Raw genomic sequence first — 24,034 nt, forward strand, 5'->3', positions numbered from 1 at the left:
CAGTTCAGTTCAGTTCAGTCGCTCAGTCATGTCTGACTCTTTGCGACCCCATGAATCACAGCACGCCAGGCCTCCCTGTCCATCACCAACTCCCGGAGTTTACTCAAACTCATGCCCATCGAGTCGGTGATGCCATTCAGCCATCTCATCCTCTGTCGTCCCCTTCTCCTCCTGCCCCCAATCCCTCCCAGGATCAGGGTCTTTTCCAACGAGTCAACTTTTCCCATGAGGTGGCCAAAGTATTGGAGTTTCAGCTTCAGCATCAGTCCTTCCAACGAACACCCAGGACTGATCTCCTTTAGGATGGACTGGTTGGATCTCCTTGCAGCCCAAGGGACTCTCAAGAGTCTTCTCCAACACCACAGTTCAAAAGCATCAATGCTTCGGCGCTCAGCTTTCTTCACAGTCCACACTCAACTCTCACATCCATACACGACCACTGGAAAAACCATAGCCTTGACCAGACGGACCTTTGTTGGCAAAATAATGTCTCTGCTTTTTAATATGCTATCTAGGTTGGTCATAACTTTCCTTCCAAGGAGTAAGCGTCTTTTAATTTCATGGCTGCAGTCACCATCTGCAGGTGATTTTGGAGCCCAAAAAAATAAAGTCTGACACTGTTTTCACTGTCTCCCCATCTATTTCCCATGAAGTGATGGGACCAGATGCCATGATCTTAGTTTTCTGAATGTTAAGCTTTAAACCAACTTTTTCACTCTCCTCTTTCACTTTCAATATGTGGACTGAAAATATGGCCACTCAAATATATGGATTGGTGACTTGTTATTCTATTGTACCTGTCATGTGTCATGGGATTTTTCAAGTAATATTAAAGTAATCTTAAGAGTACTCCCAGTGCTCTGAGTTGGTGACAAGAAGAGAAATAAAAGAAAACCATGGCGAGTTGGCTTTAAACATAAACCACAGACTTTAGCTTAACTCGAGCCAGCCAGTGTTCTCTGTGTCGGGAAGCATATTTTCAATTTCAGATTTCCCCAAAGTCATACAGACTAAAAATTCAGCACATCAAAATAAAATTAAATTACAACTTTATCAGAAAATAGAATTCTGAAATTTTTGTCTTTCAGCCAGTAATTCCCCTGTGCCTACCCGAGGCTTCAACTACTCCTGGACCTCCAGTGGGAAAGACGCCAAACTCTGTAAGTGAAATATGAGTCCCCTGGAGTCCGCCGGGCCTCACTCATTTATCCAACACATATACTGAACAACTACTGTGAGCTTTGTTTATGATTGTATTAACAAATATTGACAAGGCATCAACCATGTTTAAAGCATTGTTGTGGCTGCTGGGGATACCTGTAAACAAAACGGATCTAAGTCCCACAGTCTGGTAGATGAGAGACAGACGAATAATGAGAAGTGACATGGAGAACGCAAGGCAGAGGAGGGAGACGGTGAGAACCAGGACTGAGGGACAGTGCCCTTCTAAAGAGGGTGGTCTTGGAAGGCCTTCCTGAGGAACGTGACACCTGAGTAAAGTGGAGGTGAAGCAGGCCTGGGGGGAGGGAACCAGCTAGAATGTGCGCATCACTAAAAAAGGAAGAAGCTCAAGCGAGGCACAGAAATAGTTTGTTACCTGCTGTGTGACCACGTAACCGCAGGGTCGCTGACGCTGCTTTAGCAGGTATCGACAGGGTCTAAGAAGGAAATACACTGCCTGTTAGTGGTCAAGACAAAGATGGGTGTGGTCCTAAGTGGCAAAGGATGTGGCTGAAGCAAAGAGAAGTGAAGCCCCTGGGTACCACGGGTTCAGGACTCTGAATTTAACTCCTGGGCCCTTTGCCATGGAGTAAATGTGCATGGGCCTTTTAAAAAGCATTTAAATTGTCCACTGAAAACCTCTAAGCATCTTTTACACCCACTGACTCAGTCATCTCACTGATGGGAACTTGTCCTTAGGAAATAAATCAAAAAGGGAAAAGGAACCTTGAGCATTATTTATTTATCTTTTTTATGGACTTCAGGCTTCCCAGGTGGCTCAGTGGTAAAGAATCTGCCTGCTGATACAGGAGATGAAAGAGACATAGGTTCAATCCCTGTGTTGGGAAGATCCCCTGGAGTAGGAAATGGCAACCCACTCCAGTCTTCTCGCCTGGAAAATTCAATCGACGGAGGAGCCTGGCAGGTCCGTGGGATCACAATGCATCGGACAGAATTGAGTGACTGAGCTTGAGCTCGATGGAGCTCAGGTTCACAAGTTTAGGTTAACCATGATCTTTAGTTCAGGATACTTTCATCATGAGTCTAGGCATGACCCTCTGTAATTTAATGTAATATATATCTCTCAACAAATATGTTGATAATATAACAGACACCTGTGAATGTAGTACCCAAACACAAAAAAATACAAAAATGAAAAGGAAGAGAGCGCCCACCCAGAGGAGAGAAGAGAGACCACACAAAGAGATCACCACGCAGCATGACCGTGGTGTCTGTCACAGGTGGCATCCAGAGAACTGTGGAGACGCCCTTCAGCAAGTGGACCCAGGAACGCTGGTTTTCTTAATAAGAAAACCGCGTTAAAATACACCCCCACCATGTATATTACACAAAAATAAACCCCATATAGTTTAAAATATTTATGTCAAAAAGCTGAATATTAAAACATGTAATAAATCAGGGTGAATTCCTTCCTGGCTTTGGGGTAGGGAAGGGCAGAGGAAAGAGGAGACGTGAAAATGACTGAAAAATTAAATTAAGAAAATTCTTTTATTGTGACTCCTTAAAGTTTTAAAAAAGGCAAGCCATAATCTGGGAGAAGATATTTGCCACATGTTTGAAAAAGGATCAAGAATATATAGTTGACAAAGGGTCAAAACTTTAAATCGAGAATATATAAAGAATGTCTGCAAACAGGTTTTTTAAAAGACAAAAAGCAGTAGGAAATGAGCAAATAGGCGCATCACAGAAGACAACATCCAAGTAGCCAGAAAACACTTGGAGATGCTAAGCCTCTCTAATGACCAGGACATGCCAGTGAAGACTAAAGTCAGAAAGTTATTTTATACACAACAATTTGCAAAAATGAACAAGTCTGAAATTGCAGAGAGTTCTATAAGGATGCAGATCAATACAATTTGTTACATGTTGCTGGTGAGAGTATTAATTGGTACCATCTCTTTCCACCACTTAGGCATTATATTTTATAGCTAAAGAGCTTTATACCAGACAATCCAACACTTCTGCTTCAAGTATTAGTCACTCAGTCATGTTTCAAGCCCATGTACCATAGCCCACCAGGCTCCTATGTCCATGGATTCTCCAGGCAAGAATACTAGAGTGGGTAGCCATTCCCTTCTCCAGGGAATCTTCCTGACCTAGGGATCGAACCCACATCTGCTGCCCTGCAGAAAGATTCTTAACCGTCTGAGCCACAGGGAAGCCCACTTCTATATAAACACCCCCAAAAATTAATTATTTCATGTGTCCAGGGGGTTTATATACCAATACTGGGAAGGGGAACACTACTTATAACAACAACAACAACAACTGTAAATAACCTAAATGGTCATCGTTAGGAGTGTAGATAAATAAGTTGTAATATAATCATAAAATACTATGGAACGATGAAAAATGAGTGAATGTCAGTCACATATCGCAACATGAATGAATTCTAACAGCACTATGTTGGATCAAAAAAGTAAATGCCAAGTGGCAATATATGGAATGATAATTTCAAGTAAAATTATTTTTTAAGTTTAAAGAATTCTTTTCAATTTGTGTTGAAATATAGTTGATTCACAACGTCGTGTTAGCCTCAGGCGTACAGCAAAGCAATTCAGTTAAACATTTACGTTAATATACATTCTTTTTTACATTCTCTCCCATTACAGGTTATTACAAAACATTGAGTGTAGTTCCCTCTGCTATGCAGTAGGTTCTCTGCTGACTATCTGTTTTATATATAATAGTGTGTATTTTAATCCCAGACTCTTAATTTATCCCTCCCCTCCCCTCCCCTTTGGTAACCGTAAATTTCTATGTCTATGAGTCTGTTTTGTAAATAAGTTCATTTGTATCCTTCTTTTAATCCCACATATAAGGAATATAATATGATGTTTGTCTTTCTCTGTCTGGCTTACTTCATTTAGTGTGATACTATTTAGGATTAAAACAAGCATTAATATAACCAAATACTATATGGCTTAGATTTAATATTCGATAAAAATTTAAAATATGTAGACAATATTCAGACAATGTTTGCTTTTGAATGGACATACAAAGGGCAGAAGAGGGAGTAAACATTTATAATGTTATTTATATAATTCCAAAATCTTTGTATGAGTTGGGGAATTATTAAGGAAAAATATGTTCAATAATAAGAGAATGTGGAATAGGATGAGATAATTTGAATATTATGAGGCCAAACAAAACAATAGCCAGTATGTACTACAGTGAGAAGAAATGATCTGCTTGAACGAAGGTTTTGAACTTTTCACTTACTTGCTTTATTTAAATTATTACAAGTAGCATCTGTGCCCATACTAAAATCCTTTTCATCCAGTGCATCACAACAGTATAAAGTATAGAGACCACCCAAGGTATTTTTGCCCCAGAAACTAGAAAAGTGAAAGGGTCTTACTTGAAAGTGCTCCCTAATTTACACAGGAATATTTTTGTTCTTTTTAATAGATTTCATAATGAAATAAACTATTGTAATCCATCACAGTTTCTGTCCTTCCCCACTTGAAAACTTTGTTTATCCTCAGACATCTCTTTATCATTCTTACCATAAAAATAGCCTTAGAAATTGTGAAATCTAGGAAGGGGCTCTAAAACTCAGCAAACAATTTTTTCCTGGCAATGAAAACCCCCTTCTTATTTATGCGAGAAGATCTTGTTAACCGGTTGCCATTTTTCATCTATAAGCTTAGAGAAAAAATTCCCTGCAGTGAGTTGCTTTATTTATAATCATTCACAAAAACACATTAAGATCCAACAAGTTAATGTTGATTGCTCACTCCCAAACTGTTTTTGAAACATGTTTCTACTCGTTGGATTGGACTGTAATATGACATCCAATATTAGATGATGCATTTGGCAAGATTCGTGGCAGGCATTGGTAATGGGAATTTTTTCTTTCAATATGTTTATTTCAATAGATTTATGAAATGTTCAGAGGCAGAAAAAGAATGATAATGGATCAATTTCTAGTGAAATAAACCCACTAGCAGTGTTTCTAGGGCCCTTGCTCTTTGTGAACACATTCTAGGAGATATTTGCTTATGCATACACTTTGTATAGTTCATATATATCAAATGTCACCAGAAGATTCTGAGCACATTGCATTTACACTAAACTCATACATATATGTTTTAATATATTATTTTGTTGTTATTTTGTTATTTATTAACTTGAAGAGGTCTAGACTGGAATTCAAGAATATTAGAATCTTAATCCCAGTTCCTGCAGTCTAGAAGAGGAATGCATATTTTAGTGTAACCATCTATGAAATGGGGATACCAAAACCGACCTTCTAAATACCCAAAGTGTATGACTTTAATGACGTCCTGGGACACATTTTCATCCTGACACTCAGGTGACCAGGCCATGGAGCAGAAAATTGAAGCTTAATTACTTTTTTTTTCCCCCCCTGGGTTTTCCAGTCATCTATCTGGTCCAGTAGAGCCTGAAGCCACACTGAAATCAGTCAGTCTGTCTCAGACAAGCAGAAAAATGATATGAGTCTCCATGGGTCCCTGAACCCTCCAATTTACTCATTACCAAAATCATCAAGTTTATCTATGCATGCATGCACACACACACACACACACACACACACACACACACACAAGCCTCAGGATACCTCTTACTGATCTCACATGAGGTCTTCATTCTGTTCTTTGACCTTGCATCCCTTATTCTTCAAATTTTACATACTCTTCTTAATTCTTTTTTATTTTAAATTTATTTGTAAATTGAAAGATAATTGTTTTAAAGAATTGTGTTAGTTCTGCCAAGCATCAGCGTGAATCAGCCATAGCTCTTCTTAACTCTTACCAGTGTACTGCTTATCCTGCCCCTGGTCCTGGCTACTTCTCCTCAGACTCCTGGTATTAATTTCATGAGAACCCCTCTACTTTTCATAGGCAGAGGGTGATGAAAAGCTGGAACTAAGGAGCTGAGGATCAATGGAAGGACCCAGCAATGCCAGGACCTACAGCAATGGTGGGCCCTATCACAGGCTGCCCCAGGATCTCTTCAGCCGCTCTGTTCCTATTGGTCAGGATGCTGACTCTTTGAGTGATAAACTCACCTTGAGTAATAAGCTCATTCTTACCCTCAAATTCTAAAATCTTACATGTCTCAGGTCACATCTCTTTCCATTTTTCTCTTCTGGAAAACACTGTTCTGCTCCCGTTCTGTCACCCAATTCCTCATTAGGTCAGCCTCAAATTATAGATTTATTCCTCTGATTTAAAATTCTCTCCTTCGTTAAAATACCAGGGGGAGTCCATGGATTTCTACACTGTTAGTACACAAGCCCCACACTTGCAAAGCTTGTGAGTATCATCTTTGTTTTGTGGTCAGGAAGAGCATAAGGGTCTCATTTATAGATTAAGTGATCATGGCAAGAGTAGACAGTAAGTAGCTGGTGCCAGTTGCATCTGATGGAAGGGGTGATGCTGACCCAGTACCTTGAAGAAAAAGATAGGGCAGAAGACCAAGATCAATGAGGTCTCTGTGTCATAGCCTTGCATCTGTGGCTATTGCTTGCCACCCTATGTTTTTGCTCTAAGGACAAAAGTAAGGACAGAACTCAGGATGTCTTAAGGAAGATTGGTTACCCAATAGAAAGTCTGTACATGTAAAAATTATGCCAGAATTTTAGAGAAGTTCACGTTGCCTCAAGAATCCTAAAAGAGTAACAGAAATTATCTGTGATGTTGTCAAAAGAGGATCTGCCAAAGCAGATAATCCTGGGCTTTGATATGACACTAAATAGATCTTCCTTCAAAGGGAGAGGTGCCTCACAGGTCATAATATTATTGAGAACTGTAAGCTGGTTACAGATGGGTGTCAGAAAATGTTATTGCAGCTCAAGGAAAAAGACAGTACTATCAAAGTTGATCTTGTTCTTACTATAGAAGAAAAGTACCCTTTTATGGTAGAATGGTATGCTAAGTCACATAGTCTTGTCAAATAATGTTTATTTTATCAAAAGCTAAATTTAAAAGAATTGTGGAAGAAATTGATGCTATGCTAAAGGAAGGATATAAAAATTTATTTGAGAAACTCTAACCACACAGTATCCCTATGTTCATATTTTTGGTTGATAATGGTGATGTACTAGAGGATGTTATCCATCAAGCTCATGTTTATCATCTAAATGTCAAAGTAGCGTTCATTCTTAGATTTAGATGAAAATGTTCCCAAAGGACTTAAAAGAGAATTAACTTATATTTACCAAACAAGATGATACCTTGAGAACACAGAATATTTCAATCAGTTAGAAAACAACAGTAGTTTAACTCTGCTGAGAGACACCCGAGGAGACTTAAGAATGGCAGGAGGAGTAGCCAGTGTTGAACACATCCTAAAAATTGGATATCTAAATGATGGGCTAGTTGACCTTTTAGAGAAACTATTCTTTAGTGAAAGATAAACCACTGGAGATGGCCAGCTCTGTCTTACTGAAGATTCTGTAAACAGGCATTCTGCAGGAAGACCTCTCTCCTGTGGAAGCAGCTGATACACGATCTGCTATCTCTTCATCTTGCTCAGAGACTCAACTATGATATATTCTTGCTCCTGAAGTCTTCCCTTTACATTGCTTCAGTATTTTCAGACATGTTGAATCTATCAACTGGAAACTCCTTTTCTTCACCTCTTTCAATAGTTTCCACTTTTTTTTAACAGATTTTGAAAAATCTCAAAGACAAAAATCAGAAAAATAACTCCCTGGTTTTCCAAAGTGGATTTTTTATAGTTCAATTTTTTATTTATTATTTTTAATTGAAAGATAATTGCTTTGCAGTGTTACATTCGTTTCTACGAAACATCAACATGAATCAGCCATAGGTTTGCCCATGCCCCTTCCCACTTAAACATCCTGTAGTTCAATTTTATTGCACATTTTTTGAGATCTTTTTACACTTGCAAAGTTTTCAGAAGGCCAAAATGGTCAAATAATTTACATCATTTTAAATATTGCCATTTTTGCAAGTTGGATGTATCATGCTGATGATATTAACATCTCCTGAAATTGTATTAGGCTTGGTTCTTTTGTTTGGAGAAAATCGATATTGACCAGAAAGGATGGGCACTCTGTATTTAATGAAAAAAACTATTGTTGTCCACATGTCACCGATCATTACAAGCATTCTATATTGACTTACTGATAATAAACAAAAAATAGAAAATCTTCTCTTAAATACCCATTTCTCTCAACTTTATAGAACTTGTTAAACCATTTGTATCTTATCATAATTGAATTTATCACATCTTTTCTTGATAGCAGATTTCGAAGAGAAAAGCATTGGGACTTCCTTGGTGGTCCAGTGGTGAAGACTCTGCACTTCCAACGCAGGGGCGTGGGTTCATTCCCTTACTGGGGAGCTAGGATCCCACATACCATGCAGCAAAAAGTTAAAGAAAGGAAGAAATAGAGGCATCAAGCCCTAAAAGTAGGAAGTAAAGGAGATACCATATTGAACAACAATAACAACAAAAAAAAAAACTCTAAGGTTATTCAGAACAAACTGCCTTCTTCATAATTTTACCTAAGCCCAGGCTTGGTTCCAGTTTCTTTTTAGTTGGTTTTTGCTATTGTCAATAAACTCTGGGTACTTCCAGTCTGTTGTCATCTATAGATCTTAGCATCTTGTCTAGAACAAAAAGTCGTCAAGATCACATGCACAGGGTCACAGAACTATATTGGAGACAAGAGCATCTCCTTGACCTAAACAAACTCAAAATAGCTATATTCAAAACCAGCCGAACCTTGGGGGAAATCCCAAGTGGAGTAGCTGTGACGCTGTCCTGGGAGCAATCCCCAGAAAGCCCTGACTTCCCGCTCTACTGAAAGGCCGGGTAACACGCCTTTGTCTGCACCTGCAGCTGCCATTGGCAACTAGAGAGAAATTAAGGAAGGGTCAGGCCAGGGCGACTTTCAATGCTTGTTTTATTTTGTTTTGGCTTTGTCTACTTGTTTGGGTCTTGACATGTAAGAAAGCATTCAACTGAGAGAATCACATATGCCAATGTTTTAAATAAACAAGTAAAATGTCTTTTTACTGATTATAACCATATACTACTGTAGCTATTTTACTTTACATTATAGGCATGTTATCAAATACAGACATGGAGAGACTGCCAAGAAGTGGAACTCTTCTGCCAAAGATGGAAAACTAAACAGAAAGAATTGATAGGTCTGTTTCAGAAGCCATATGTGCTTCTGGAATTGCTACCATCCACTTAAAGGGGTAGGTTTGTCTCTGAGTGGATCAAAAGGATTCACCCAGCAGCTAGCAAGGCCTGTAACCACAGGGGTCTGATAATTCACTGTAGACATGGTTCAGTTTTCAAACCAGAATGCCATCTTACCCACAAGCACAAATTACTTTGTTCACTCTCGCAAGTTCCACCAAGGTCTTCAAAGTCCTGTTGGCATCTTCTCTTGACTGAGGCCCCCATAGCACACCTAGGCTTTCCTTCTCTCCCATTCTTTTAGCTTATCTGTGGGGCAGACATGCCCCACAGTCACACCACACTTTCTGTGGCTGAAGAAACTGCTCCTGGCGTTTTCCTTCCCTTTTTCCTGCTTTAACTGGCTCTAATCATAGCACTTCCCTGTGGTACAGATGAGCCTGTTTGCAAGGCAGGAATAGACACGCAGACATAGGGAATGGATGTGCGGACATGGGGGTGGGGGGTGGGGTGAATTGGGAGATGAGATTAGCGAATGTTCACTGCTATGTGTAAAACAGACAGCTAGTGGGAACCTGCTATGCCGAGCCGAGAGGTCAGCTTGGCACTTGTGGTGACCGAGACAGCTGGGATGAGGAGTGGAGTGGAAGGGAGGACCAAGAAGGAGGAAATACATGTGCACATATCGCTGATTCACTTCGCCGTACAGCAGAAAATACAATAATACAACATTGTAGAGCAACTATATTCCGATTTAAAAACAAAGAGCAAAACCTTCCCTGTTAGACACATCTTCAGCTCTCACTTTATTTTGGGACATTCTGAGGTGTGCTGCAGAGTACTTTGATGATATTACTTGAAATGTTCATTAATATCCCTTTTTTCGTAATAATTAGACTCAATTGAAGGGCAAGAAGAGACAATAAATTTTCCAATATCTTCTTCCTTTGACAGCTCCATGGATGCCCAGCGAAACAAACAGTTCACCCTCCCCAGATGCAGGTTCAGCACTTCCTGGTGAGCACTTAGGGGAGACTTAGGGTCAGGGAAGGTATTGGTCTGCTTTATTTGGGAAGAGGTGGAAAAGAACTGATACAAAGCCAATCTCAGGTTTTAAAAGTGCATCTTGATGGAAATGACAGTGAGAATGAAAATGACAATGAATGAAGGCAAAATTCTTCTCAGGCACTGAAAAAAGTTAGAGACCAAGTCATAGATTTGCCTCTATTTTATTTCAAGATGCATTTTGGGGCCAAATAAATCTATTAAAATGTATTTTAAGCTTTAATTTTCCATTGTAAAATGGAATGATTTATCAACATGGATTTGTCTACTCAAATGTTGCACAGGAATTTTTAATAACCTTATCAAACACATTAGAATGGGGAGACCTCTAATAACCTGGGACACTAGAGATAAACTTCTCTCCGTGACCCCAGCCTCAGACCCTTTCCCATAATCATTTTCTCCTGGAGATTCTTTAGCAGATATTATTTTACTGTATGTACTGTATGTTTCTCTTTTTTTCTTTAAATCCATAGGAAGCTTCACTCCTTTGGTAACTATTAGATCCTAGGATACTAATCTTGCATAAATTGGTCCTTAATAAACTCTGCATATAATATTAGTATTTTAGGAGCATTTGAGCCATTCAGATGAGTTCTTTCTAATAGCAAGTGAAGTCCAATCATCATTTTACACCTCTTGGCCAGATGGAAATGGCCCTTAGGATTAGTTCAGATATTCCCTCTGTATCCCTAGGTGACATCTTTACCAGCACAACCAGAGCATCTTCAGAAGTTCCCACAACTGCCAATGTATCTACTAAAAATAATCACATTCATATCACTGGTGAGTCATTTACCTTTTTTCTTTTAATTTTATGTTTTATTTGCTCTACAAATATTTATTGTATGCCTATCATTTGTCAGGCACTGTGACAGCTGTTGAGTATTAAAAACACTGGCTTCCTGAGGAGTATAATCTATTATAGATGATACATAGTAAATAAATAATTATGCAGTTAAATTTATTTGTGACAAATCCTATGATATAGTGCAAGATGTTGTCAGAGTCTAACAGAAAGATCATTTTGTAATTGGGGAACTAGAAAGGATTCTCTGGGATACATTTAAAATAAAATCTGGAATGAGTAAGAATTAGCCAGGTGAAAAGTACTGAGAAATATTTCAACTTTATGAAAATATAGTCTAATGGTTGGAACAAAGAGTATTCCTATAACTCAACTAATAAAAGTTTGTCAATGCTAAATATAATCCTTGTTTTTATCATAAGAGGTCAAGGTTTTCAATAAAGTTAGGACCCTCCCAATGCAGATCTTGACTGTAAATTCAAGGCATAATCAACTCTTTAACTTCAGAAGGTACTCACTTAACTGGTGAACTCGACCTGGGGCTTCAGTTTATTCCATACTGAAGCTCATCTAGCCCTCAGTCACTGGTGCGTCATCCACCCTGCACGCAGTGCGCCCATGGAGCTGCAGACTGGCACCTACCGACGTCTGCAGCCGTGGGTGCCGTAAAGGACTGCCCGGGACTCCCCTGGTGCCTCAGTGGTCAAGAAGCCGCCTGCCTATGCAGGAGACACAGGTTCCGTTCCTAGTCCAATATCCCACATGCCACAGGGCAGCACGGCCGTGAGCCACAGTTATTTCAGCCTGTGCTCCGGAGCTGGGGAGTCGCAGCTGCTGACTCCCGTGGTGGAATCGCCCACGCGCTGCAGGTAGCCCAGCCTGCAGGCCCAGTCTGCGCTGGAGAAGCCACTGCGGCGAGCAGCCTGCCCACCGCGGCGGGGAGGAGCCCGCGCTCCTGGCGACGGGAGAAAAAGCCGGGCAGCAACAAAGACCCAGCGCAGCCGAAATAAACAAACAAAACTGCTTAAAAAGGAAAAGAACTACATACTTGAGGAATTTGGGAAGATTGGAGCTCTACTTTCCCACCAGGACATTGCTGAAGCCAATGGCCTCATTTTCTATATTTGGTTGGGATAAAATTAGTAAGCATTGATAGAAGATCTATCTAAAACCTGTTGTTCTTTCATTTCTCAAAAACTTTGGAGGTAAAATGTTACAGTCCACCATGTTGCCAGTGTAGAGTAAGTCTTGACTTCACTGAGACAGAACTGTGTGTAGTCCTAAATTGGTTTCCTGGGTAATTGTTTCTTTTGTGATCATGATGCTCTAGTACTTTGAACTACTGTGAACTCTGGCCGCTGTCCATCAGTGAGCCACAGGGTTACTTAGTGTAGGGCTGTGCGAGCTTCCGGGGCACCGTCAGCATCGGCCTGACAAAACTGAGGTGACCCGAGCACCAGGAAGACCTCCCATCCCTGGGTGTGTGTTGTGAGAGGAAACATCTTCAGCACCGATGATCAGTGTTATGACAGAATCACATGGCTACCGTCCAAACTATGTAAAATATAAAAAAGATTTGGTAACAAATATTTTAAATCTAGATTTTTTGGCTTGTTTGTGTTTTATTTTTTTGAGACTTCACTTAATGAAAAGCACTGTAATAAGCCTGAAGCAATCAAATAAATTTAAAAAGTCTACACATGGTTTATAATCTAGTTAAAATAATGAAAATACTCTTTTATTAATAATAAGAAAGAAAAATGCACTTTTGCCCAAATGATTTCTGTAATCTGAAGAGGTAAAGATCTATCTATAATGTGTAAGGAATTTCACTGTAGTGTTATTAGAAATAAGAAAAGCCTGGAAGCAATTTAACCATCCAACATTCAGTTCAGTTCAGTCGCTCAGTCGTATCTGACTCTTTGCGACCCCGTGAACCTCAGCACGCCAGGCCTCCCTGTCCATCACCAACTCCCAGAGTTTACTCAAACTCATGTCCATCGAGTCGGTGATGCCATCCATCATCTCATCCTCTGTCGTCCCCTTCTCCCCCTACCCCCAATCCCTCCCAGCACATATTGCACTCATCTCACACGCTAGTAAAGTAATGCTCAAAATTCTCCAAGCCAGGCTTCAGTAATATGTGAACCGTGAACTTCCAGATGTTCAAGGTGGTTTTAGAAAAGGCAGAGGAACCAGAGATGAAATTGCCAACATCTGCTGGATCATCGAAAAAGCAAGAGAGTTCCAGAAAAACATCCAACATTAAGGCCAATTAAATAAACTACAGTAGATCCATATATTGGGGAACCATCCAGTCATTTAATCAAATGAGGTAAACTTCTATGCACTTCTGTGAAAAATATTCCAAGAATTTTTTTAAGAGAAAGCCAAGAACAGAACAGTATGTGCAGCATGCCCCCATTTGTAATATGAAGGGATATATATTCATGGTACCTATATTTGCTTATATTTGCATTAAAAATTTCTGATGGGAATTAACTATTAAATAGTTAATGTAATTGGCTATTAAAAGTTATAACCTCTAGTGTGGGTAGCTGGCATCTGAAGAAATAAGGATATTTCCCTTTTATTGTAGATTATATTTCTGTACTGTTTGAATTTTTAACATGAGCATTAAACACTTTTTAAAATGAAAAAATTAAGTAACTATACAATTATAAACATTCCCTTTTATTCTCTGCCAGGCAGAACCAGACAATATGATTTCCTAACAGAGTTCGTTTACTTAATTTTTCCTTCATGTTACAGAAAAAGTAAAACAGTCCAGAAAATTGTATTTATATTGCCTCTGGCCTTCTCAGCTTTGTACTTTCAGACCTTTAGAATGTTATAATGCCTTTTACTTTTTCTTCCTCCTCCTAACATGCTAATATTTCACAAAGCATTTTAATGACTCCTTAAAGAATAAGAATTTAGAGATAGACCAGTATTTCACACATAAAACTTTTACTTTACTGGAGTGAATTTGGAAAACAAATTTACAGATTATCAGTTTTATGTGTTCATTCTTTTTTTAATTTTTTATTTTATATCAGAGTATAGCCAATTAACAATGTGATAGTTTCAGGTGGACTGCAAAGGGGTTCAGCCATACATACACAGGTGTCCACTCTCCCCCAAACTCCTCTCCTCTTATAAATCGCATTTCATTGGCCACCCTGTGCCAGGAATTGTCCAGGGCCTTGAGAAAGTGAAAGAAAAGAAAAGATTAGGTCTGGAACTTTGTAACATGAAAGGCATTCATGTGAAAAAGAAATGCAATTGTATAAATGCAAAAACGATATGAGAACAAGTCATAGAAATGATCCAAGCGTGATTGTGATCAATGAACACCCCCTGGTTCTTGGAAATGCATGTTGCAGGTAAGCAAACTAATTCAATTCATCCTGCTTCCCAGGTGCCAAACTTTGGTGTTAAAGTTCATCTGTCATTATGCCCTTTTCAGGTATTGTGATCAGTAAGCCCAAAGATGGAATGTCCTGGCCGGTGATTGTGGCAGCTTTGCTATCCCCCTGTCTCATGTTGTTCGGTCTTGGAGTGAGAAAGTGGTGTCAGTACCAAAAAGAAATGTGAGTACAGTCCTGAGACATGCAGGAGCAGTTACTTTTTCCAGCAGAAAATATTCACTCAACACTTTAAATATCATTCCTAGATAGTAGTGTTTCTCTCCTATGTAACTGAGGAAATAGGGCTTGGAGAAGCTCAGAGAGGCTGCCCAGCTCCCCAGTACCACACAGTTGGAATGAGATGCACAACTTCTGACGCGGTGCCCCTCTACCTGTTCAGGATGGAGCACTCACTGGATGGAACAAGTCAGCAGGCGTGAAATGAGAATGGGGGCTCACATCACCTCAAAACCGAAACTGATCTTTCTTTTTAATCTTCATTATTCTTTTCATTTTCATGCATCTCTGAACTGCCTGGGCCCAGGTGGGCCTAGATACTCAAGTGTGAAATTGAGTAAGAAAGGTAATTTTAAGAAATTTCCAGCTGCTTTTCAGCAAAATGGGCTTTTACTGCCCTTATCCTTTCTCCCCAAGGGGAAAAGAGAGCAGTGGGTTACCTCCTTTTTATCTTATTGAAATAGTTTGCAGGAATCGTCTCCCTCCACTGAGAAGTCTGAAATGGCGTGGGAGGTTAAACCTCACTTTTCTGACTTGGCTCTTTTGGGTCGGTCTGGTTCAGGCCATGCTTAGAGGAGATCTTCAGAACACACAGAATTGATCCTCCACATAACTTACTTCAGCTGTCTCAGATGATATTGACTGTGTGGCCTGCCTTCTGCTCACTGTATCCTTGAAGACTCTATAGCCACGTGCAGGGGATGTTTCGTGGTGAAAAAACACCAAACCATGAGTCAGAAACTCTGGACTTTTGTTCACGTACTATACTTTGGCCACCATGTGACCTTAAGAAATTCCTAATTCCCCAGAAAAAACAGAATTGCAAACTTCTTAGAATGCTATCCACCTTTTGATATATATTGTCACCACTAAAGCACCAGAAAACCAGGCAATAGGTGTTAGGGATTTTTATATTAAAATGAGAAAACGGGAATCTGAAAATCTGAATTGATTTCTTTTTGTTCTATATTCAAATGTCTGTGTTATATAAGATGGAAGACAATCCCCCTCCGTTTTCTCAGTATCTCTCCTTCTCTCTCCCCCTAAGGAGAAATTAAGGTACTGTGGGTTGATAGACAAGGGGTAGAGGTTTTTGAGTCTGCCCACAGATGTGCCTCTATTTCCTGATAAGGAGAGCTGGAGCATTTGTTCAGCTAAATCCCACACTCACCTTACACTTATGCACTTCAGACAAAGAGATCAATTGTGCAAACACAGACCAGTACTTTCTTTACACAGAGATGACTCTAAGGGTGCTCACTGATACAAACAGAAAGGATGCAGGTGCCATCCATCAACTCAGGGACTCAGGCGAGTTCACTTCCCACCCCAGCCTTCCCCCGGTTCACGAACAATGAGTGTGTGGTGAGGCCTGGGGTCAGGTTAGCAAAGGGACTCAGAAAAACTGCCATCTTTGGTCCCAGAATTTGAAATTTTTTTCTCTGGAGGAATGCATTAACCCACATGAGAGAAACACTTCCCCTACTAGGAGGCAGTTGCCATGGAGAGTGCAAGTTCTGTTTAACAGGCTTGACTTGCTGGTCTGCTCCTCTTAAACAAGTTGCTTAAAACCTCTAAGCCTCAGTTTTATCCGTGGAATGGTGGCAATAATATTCAATTCCTAAATGCAGATTATATAACTCTATGATAAAAATGGTTTACAAATTATAAAATATCACAAAAATATTAATTAATGATACTAACAGGACTAGCAAGCAGGTTATGCCAGGAAAAAAAACTGAGAGATCCAGGAAAGCATGCCTCTTTCACTTTCTCTTTTTGCTTCTAAAAATATATCATGCATACATGCATCACCCCTGACATTCTCAGCCTTGAATGAGCAATGTTTTGTCCCTAGCATGGAAAGACCTCCGCCTTTCAAGCCGCCTCCACCGCCCATCAAGTACACTTGCATTCAGGAGTCCATTGGAAGTGATGTGCCTTGTCATGAACTGGAGACACTCTAGTCCTCTGAGGCTTTGACGCACAACAAAATTCTGCTAGAATCCTGTCGAAAAAGTAGATGTCGTGCTTTGTTAATATAATCGCCCTCTAGCCAAGCCTCTTCTGCAGCTGAAATGGTTATCAGAAGTGTATGACCTGTTTTCCCCAAAGCTCACCCTCTTTTATCTGCATATGCCGGAAATTTAAACAAGACTGACAGGCGATGTGAAGTGTTCACCCAGTGCAGTCTACAAGGATTTTCTTGCCTGTGTAAGAAGTGCAAAGTAGGCTGCTGCATTAAAAAAAAAAAAAAAAAAGCTTGCAGTGTTTTATTTTTCACTTTTAATTCCCTGAGGTGATGACAAGGGTTTTAAACTTATGTCCATACCAGATCTGCTCTTTGGGGCAGATGCCAACATTCTACACTATTAGCCAAAATTATGTTCATCTCTGAGGGAGGGCTTCCCAGGTGACTCAGAGATAAAGAATCCGCCTGCCAATGCAGGATACACAGGAGACGTGGGTTCAGTCCTTGGGTCAGGAAGTACCCTGGAGAAGACAATGGTAACCAACTCCAGTATTCTTGCCTGGAAAATCCAGATAATGCACAGAGGAGCCTGGCAGGTCACATGGGGTCACAAAGAGTCAGACACAACAGAGCGCCTGGGGTATATTGCATTCCCCGGGAAAATTATAAGATGAAAATGTGAAAGTCTCAATGAGAGTTCCATATAATGGGAAAGTACAGTTAGTCTTTGTACTAAAATCCAGTTGTTTATTTTCACTGAAGGAAAACCGAATACCTTGCATAAGCACCCCAGTTCCAATCTTCCTTCACTCTTCCTCCCATCATGCTCAGCCCAGGCTCCTGCCTCTAGGATGAGGAAAGAGCATAGGGATAACAAGCCAACAACCAGATATCTGGCAGCTAAAACAGTCAGGGTATAAAATTTAAGGAGCTATTCACACTCAGAGTCATAGACTTGCACTATCTTGTGAGTGAGTACCAGTCGCAGGCCTGCTATAACCAAGAAGATAACTGCAGAAATGACCAGAGTATGCCTTCTGAGCTTAGGTCATAAACTACTTTGTAGCTTCTGCCTTGATCTCTCCTTGATCACCTGCTCTGGAAGAAGCCAGTTGCCATGCCCTGAGGACACTCAAGCAGCCCTACCAAGAGGTCCACCTGTCAAGGAACGCAGACCTCCTGCAGCAAGTAGCAGGCAGCCAGACTTGGTTGAGCGAGGTCGTTAAGCCCATCCTCCAGCCCCCACTCAAGTCTTTAGGTAACTGCAACCTCACTTGATGTTTTGGCAGCGACTTCATGAGAGTCAGAGCTACCCAATTAAACCTCATCTGAATTTCTGACCTGCAGACACTGTGAGATAATAAATACGTATTGTTTAATAAGTTTGGGTTCCCAGGTAGCTCAGTGGTAAAGAATCTGCCTGCCGAGCAGGAGACCCAGTTTCAATCTCTAGGTTGGGAAGATCCCCTGGAGGAGAAAATGGCAACTCACTCCAGTATTCTTGCCTGGGAAATCCCATGGACAGAGTAGCCTAGCGGGCTACAGTCTATGGGGTTGCAAAAGAGTCAGATACAACTTGTTAACTAAACAACAACATAATGTATCACAGAATAATAGATAACTAATACAGTCCAGTAAATGGAGAAATAAACTAATGTTTGCCTGCCTTAATTACCCTCAATTTCTCATTAGGTCTCAAGAAAGAAGACTAACTTCATACATACATACGTGACTATTGCTTCATGAGTAGTTATTTTTAATACAACTTAATCACCGGTGATTTGAGTAAAAGTCATTATGGTTTTATTTTTACTATTCAATTAGGAGACATGAATACAAGCAGTAGAAATATTGGGGTTAAAAAGTGGCAGAGTTGGAGGATGTTTAGATCGTTTTGGAAAAGGGATAGACAGTTGTACAGTACAATGTAAGTCACGCGGTTTTCAGTCTATCATATAACAAGTGTCTTATGCTGTTTCTGTCTTAGCCACCTCTTTGAAATATTCTCTTCTGGTTTTATTATAAATAAGTTCTAGTCAACATTTGTAAATTCATCTCCAGCTTGAATAGAGTGAACAGTTGCTTATTCATGGAGGGATACTCATTCTGTGATTTAGAGGAATTTTTCTGCAAAACAGAAGGACTCGCGATGTTTTTCAGGCAGTGTTACGATCTTGACCTCCCTCACTTGACTAAAAGGACACTTTCACCTGCACCTTAAAGTTTTAAGTTCAGAGAGCCTGTCTCAAACCAGCAACTCCTCTCTCTACAAGTGGGTTTAGTTCTGTCTCACTGGAGAAGTAGCAACTTTGCACCCTAATCCCTAAGATTTCTGAATGCCTTTATTATTGACTTAATTTTCACTAAGAAGAAGCCATACATAAGCCTTTTAATTACTCATTTCCAAAGCATGGTGTGTTAGATAACGTTGTTGTTCAGAAATATTCATTTCTTTACTCACCTGCATCATGAGCACATCTTGACCTTGGGCTTGGCCATATGACTTGTTGGACAATGGAATATCACGGACCTGACTAACCCAAGACTTGAAAGGTGCTTGTGTGGCTGGACTCACTCTCTTGTTCTCTGCCATAATCATAAAAAGATTTTCAGGGTAGCCTGTTAGCTCCAATAAGATAACAGATTCACAGATTAGAGCAGAAACACTCAAATCAGGCCCAGTTGAGATCAACCAATCTCCAACCTAACTCAAATGTGCATTATTAAAGAGTGTGATGGTTACACATCATTATTATAGCAAAAGTTAATCTATACACATAAGTCCAGAATGCTTGGAAGGATTGGGGGCAGGAGGAGAAGGGGATGACAGAGGATGAGATGGCTGAATGGCATCACCTACTCAATGGACATGGGTTTGGGTAGACTCTGGGAGTTGGTGATGGACAGGGAGCCCTGGTATGCTGTGATTCTTGGGGTCGCAAAGAGATGGACACGACTGAGCGACTGAACTGAACTGAGGCATGTTTTAGGTCTTACTCAGGTGCTGGAGTGAGAGATAAAGTCAAACTTAATTCAATCAAAGTAATCATTTTCCTTGATTCAGCATAAGCTTTGTTTTAGCTAATGAACATATGGTTGGCTTGACCAAGTTAACTTTGCAGTGTAGATTTTTAAAATCATAAAATATATGATCATTTTGGGCATTAGAGGTCATACTATAAAGAGTTACGGAGTATGTGAAATCGACTTCCCAAGGTCACATAATTAAAAGTGATAAAGCCAAAATGATGAGCCAGCTCTCTGAATTCCAGTCCAGAATGTGATCAGTCTCCATTATATCATGATATTTAATTTCTTTGGTATCTCCTTTTACTATAGACAAGAACTATTTTCCATGCACTTAAGTAAATATTGATGTTTTTTTTCTAATGCCCAGGTAGTATATTCTGAACATTGTTGACAGAAAAAAAAGAAAGCAGAAATAATTGGCCCCTGGGGTAAGATGGCCAGGAAAGTGTGCAAAAAAAAAAGAAAAAGAAATGAGTAGGAAATGAAAAGAGGTCTACGGCCATACCACCCTGAACACGCCCGATCTTGCCTGATCTCGGAAGCTAAGCAGGGTCGGGCCTGGTTAGTACTTAGATGGGAAGTGAAAAGAGAAAAGAAAGTAATCAAGATCAGAAGCTGGAAAGAAGTTTAAAGAAACTAACCAAGGCTGGAGATCATGGAAAAGACCTTGTTTCAGAGGCTGTGAGCAGGGAGAGAGGTTCTTGAAGGCAGCCCTCTCGGCACTCTGATTTAGGAGGATGATTTGGGCTTGAATTTGAAGCTTGAATCTGCAGAGACACAGAAACTTTGTTCTCTGAGAGTCGACAGACATAGCCTGAGTTTTTGATGGCAGCAACCACGGCTGTGTCCACCAGCTGAAGCGTGAGTGTCCGGCAGAGACATCTGAAACAGTGAGCAGAAGTTACCACGATGGGAGGAAAAGACATTAACTGGCAGAAATGAGCTGAGGGTCCAGCCAAAACCACATGGTAAAATGATGGGAACAGAACACTTTATTTCTCAACTTTTTTTTCTGGATTCTCTGATTGCTAACAAGGCTGAATGCCAGGAAGCCAGGAAGATGCAACTAGACAGCAAAAGGACATGACTTTAGGTCAGGACCGGGGAACACTTTTGAAATTACCCTTAAACACGGCCCAGTGCTTCTCTGATGGGTCTAGGCATCGGCCGGGTGCAAATTAACAAAGGAATGAGAACAATATAATCTAAGTTTTTCTCCTCAACCAGCATCTTTATACTCTCCTAACCTGAATGAGCAGGGAGGCCTGGCATGCTGCGATTCATGGGATCGCAAAGAGTTGGATACGACTGAGCAACTGAACTGAACTGAACCTGAATGAGCAAACTGACAAAGAACGTAACCAAAGTTATTGTGGTTCCATCGCTCAGTCGTGTCTGACTCCTTGTGACCCCATGGGAGCCTGGCATGCTGCAGTCCATGGGGCTGCAAAGAGTCAGACACAACTGAGCGACTGTTGGTTTGCTCACTCAGATCCCTCATGTTAGCCCAAAGGCTCTGTGGGATTGTGATTATAAGGAGCAGCACTGAGGGAAATAAAGGGGAAGAGTAACAAACCCAAGGTGACCACATAGAGAAGAGAATACAGATCAGGCCTCCTCTAGCTACCCTTGGTAAATACCCGGAATGTGTCTGCCCAGAGTTCTGTCGGACGACTCCCATTTACCATCCAAAAAAGTCATACCCCCAGACGAAGCTGATCGTGGCGTTAAAGCCATTCACCTATCACCAGAAAATACTCAGAGGCACTGGGAAGGCAGAGTGAAGTGGATGGAACAACAGTCACATGAGTTGTGAAAGGAAATTTGATGGTGGACCGTGAACCGTGTAAAGAGTTAACATCTCTTAGGCATGTGAAACTATATGAAACCGTAGCAGTGGATTCTTGTTGTAATACATTGGTCAAAACCCATGGCAGGTACAACATCAAGGGTGAAACTTAGTGTAAAGTTTGGACTTAGGGTTATAATTATATGTCTGTATAGGTTCACTGATTGTAACAAATATACTGCTGATGTAGGATGTTGATAAGAGGGGAAGACTGTGATAGGGAGGGGCAGAGGTAAGATGAGGAGTCTGTATTTTTCACTCAAATTTTGCTATGAACTTAAAAGTTCTCTAAAAAATAAAATCTATTAAAAAGAAGTTAATTTCTCTGTTCTGTACTTTCTCTCTTGAAGACATAAATATATGAATGGTAAGAGAAATGGGAAGAGAATAAAGACTGAATGGGAAGAGAAATGAGAATTTGAGGGTTTTATCTATGGTAGAACCATTTTTGTACCACTAGTTTGGGATCAGCATAATTCCACTCTTATAAGTCATTGGGTTGACTTGGGTTTTTCTTATACATAAAGCTGTTGTACTGATCCAAAAGGACATACTCTGATGCCTAACAGATCTGAACGTCACTTAACTATAAACAGGACACTATTTCTGTGGCCAGTTAATGGAAACGTGTGACAAGCACCACGCCTGAGTAACCCTGTGGATGGCCAGTTTAGGGTCTGGAGATTTCACACTCAAGTAAGTGATATAAAAAATTCCTTAGGAACCACTCCAGTGGTTCAGTGAGTGTAGAGTTTAGTGGGAGAAACAGATTCTAAAGAAATAAATACAGTATAGTGTGATACATCTGAAAATAAAAGTATATACAAAGAAGAGAAAAGAATAAAGAAGAGGGTATTATTTCAGGGACAGAGTATGAAAAGTATTTTTTAAAGGCTTCAGAGAGGAGAGTGTTGACAGAGCAAAGGCACTTCAGTAGAGACCTTGACATCTGAGACATAGTGATGGGACTTGAAACCTTACCTAAGGATTATACCAGGAATGCAAGGAGGGCTCACTGATAGAAAATCTCCTAATTTACCATATAAATAAGGCTTAGGAGGAGGAAAGATGTAGGATTAACTTCCACAGACACTTTAAAAGTCTGTGGCAAAATTCAACAACTATTTCTAATAAAAACTCTTGAGAAAATGAGATATTTTCCTAACTCCATATATACATAATGTATCTGTGCATATCTATATCTCACCATTTATATATAGCTATATTTATGTAATACATGTATAGACTATTGTTATAATGTACAATGTATTGTATAATGTATAATGTTACTATAAGTTAAATATAGTAATAATACAGTAACAGTATAAGTATATATTATTATACAGTTAAATATATACACACATATACTATAGTATATATACTAATATATATAGTAATAGTATATATTACTATATAGTTAAAATATATATACATATATTATAGTATATATACATATACACATGTCCTATGTCACTGTTATATATATACTACTGTAACTATGTTTGTGTATGAATATATATATATATTTCCAGATGCAATGAGAGGAAAATGGATAAATTTGACTGCTTAAAGAAAAATGATTTGCAGAGAATAAAGGGGCGTGAAAAGGCAAATGATATACTGGGTGAAAATATCCACAACATATATCACAAATAAAGAATGATAAAGAATTTGCAAAATGATAAAGAACTTACAAATATTGAGGATAATAAAGCTGAAAAATTCTGAAAAGCTGAAAAAAAATGGGTCAAACATATGACACCAATGATTCACAAAAAAAGATATGAAAATAACACTTGAACACTTGAAAAAAATTTCAAATCCATTCATATTAAAAGATGCAAATTAAAACTTCATTGAGATGTTATTTCTTCCCATTCACGTCAAGAATTTGAGAAGTTTGACAACACACTCTGTTGTCAAGGCAGTGGGGAAGCAGACACTCTCCTGTGTTGCTGAAGTGAATGCAAAATGGAACAACCACTGTGGAGAGGAACTGACAATATCAAACCAAACTACATATTAATTTATCTTAGACTTAGCAGTTTCTCTTTAAGAATTTGTCCTGAAGCTCAGCTTCCATCAATATCAAACTATACATACACAAGATTATTCTTGGCAGCATTATTTGTCATTGCCAAGTACTAAAAAACTATCTAAATGTCCAAACAGGAGATTGATAGGATAAACGATAGTAAATACAAAAAAATGGAAACTGTACAGCTGTAAAATCAAGGAAGAAAATCTCTGTTGACTAATAGGAAGTGATTTCC

The 24,034-nt window shown here is 39.6% G+C and overlaps 1 protein-coding gene and 1 pseudogene across 2 annotated transcripts in view; both read left to right on the plus strand.

Annotated features, from left to right (window-relative positions):
* CD96 (CD96 molecule) overlaps positions 1-17,153 on the plus strand; it is an 88,635-nt gene extending 71,482 nt beyond the window's left edge. The window contains exons 9-13 of one of the 2 annotated variants that reach the window (XM_061134278.1): positions 1,089-1,160; positions 10,345-10,407; positions 11,152-11,241; positions 14,733-14,856; positions 16,769-17,153. In XM_061134278.1, the coding sequence (XP_060990261.1) occupies positions 1,089-1,160; positions 10,345-10,407; positions 11,152-11,241; positions 14,733-14,856; positions 16,769-16,877 (458 nt within the window). In that variant the 3' untranslated portion in view covers positions 16,878-17,153. The remainder of the gene's footprint in view (positions 1-1,088; positions 1,161-10,344; positions 10,408-11,151; positions 11,242-14,732; positions 14,857-16,768) is intronic. The other variant, XM_061134277.1, reaches the window with a different exon arrangement.
* On the plus strand, positions 1,171-9,873 carry LOC133050146 (cytosolic 5'-nucleotidase 3A-like; annotated as a pseudogene).
* Positions 17,154-24,034: the final 6,881 nt, after the last annotated feature.

This window comes from Dama dama, chromosome 31, assembly GCF_033118175.1.
Source record: "Dama dama isolate Ldn47 chromosome 31, ASM3311817v1, whole genome shotgun sequence".
NCBI classification, from domain to species: domain Eukaryota; kingdom Metazoa; phylum Chordata; class Mammalia; order Artiodactyla; family Cervidae; genus Dama; species Dama dama.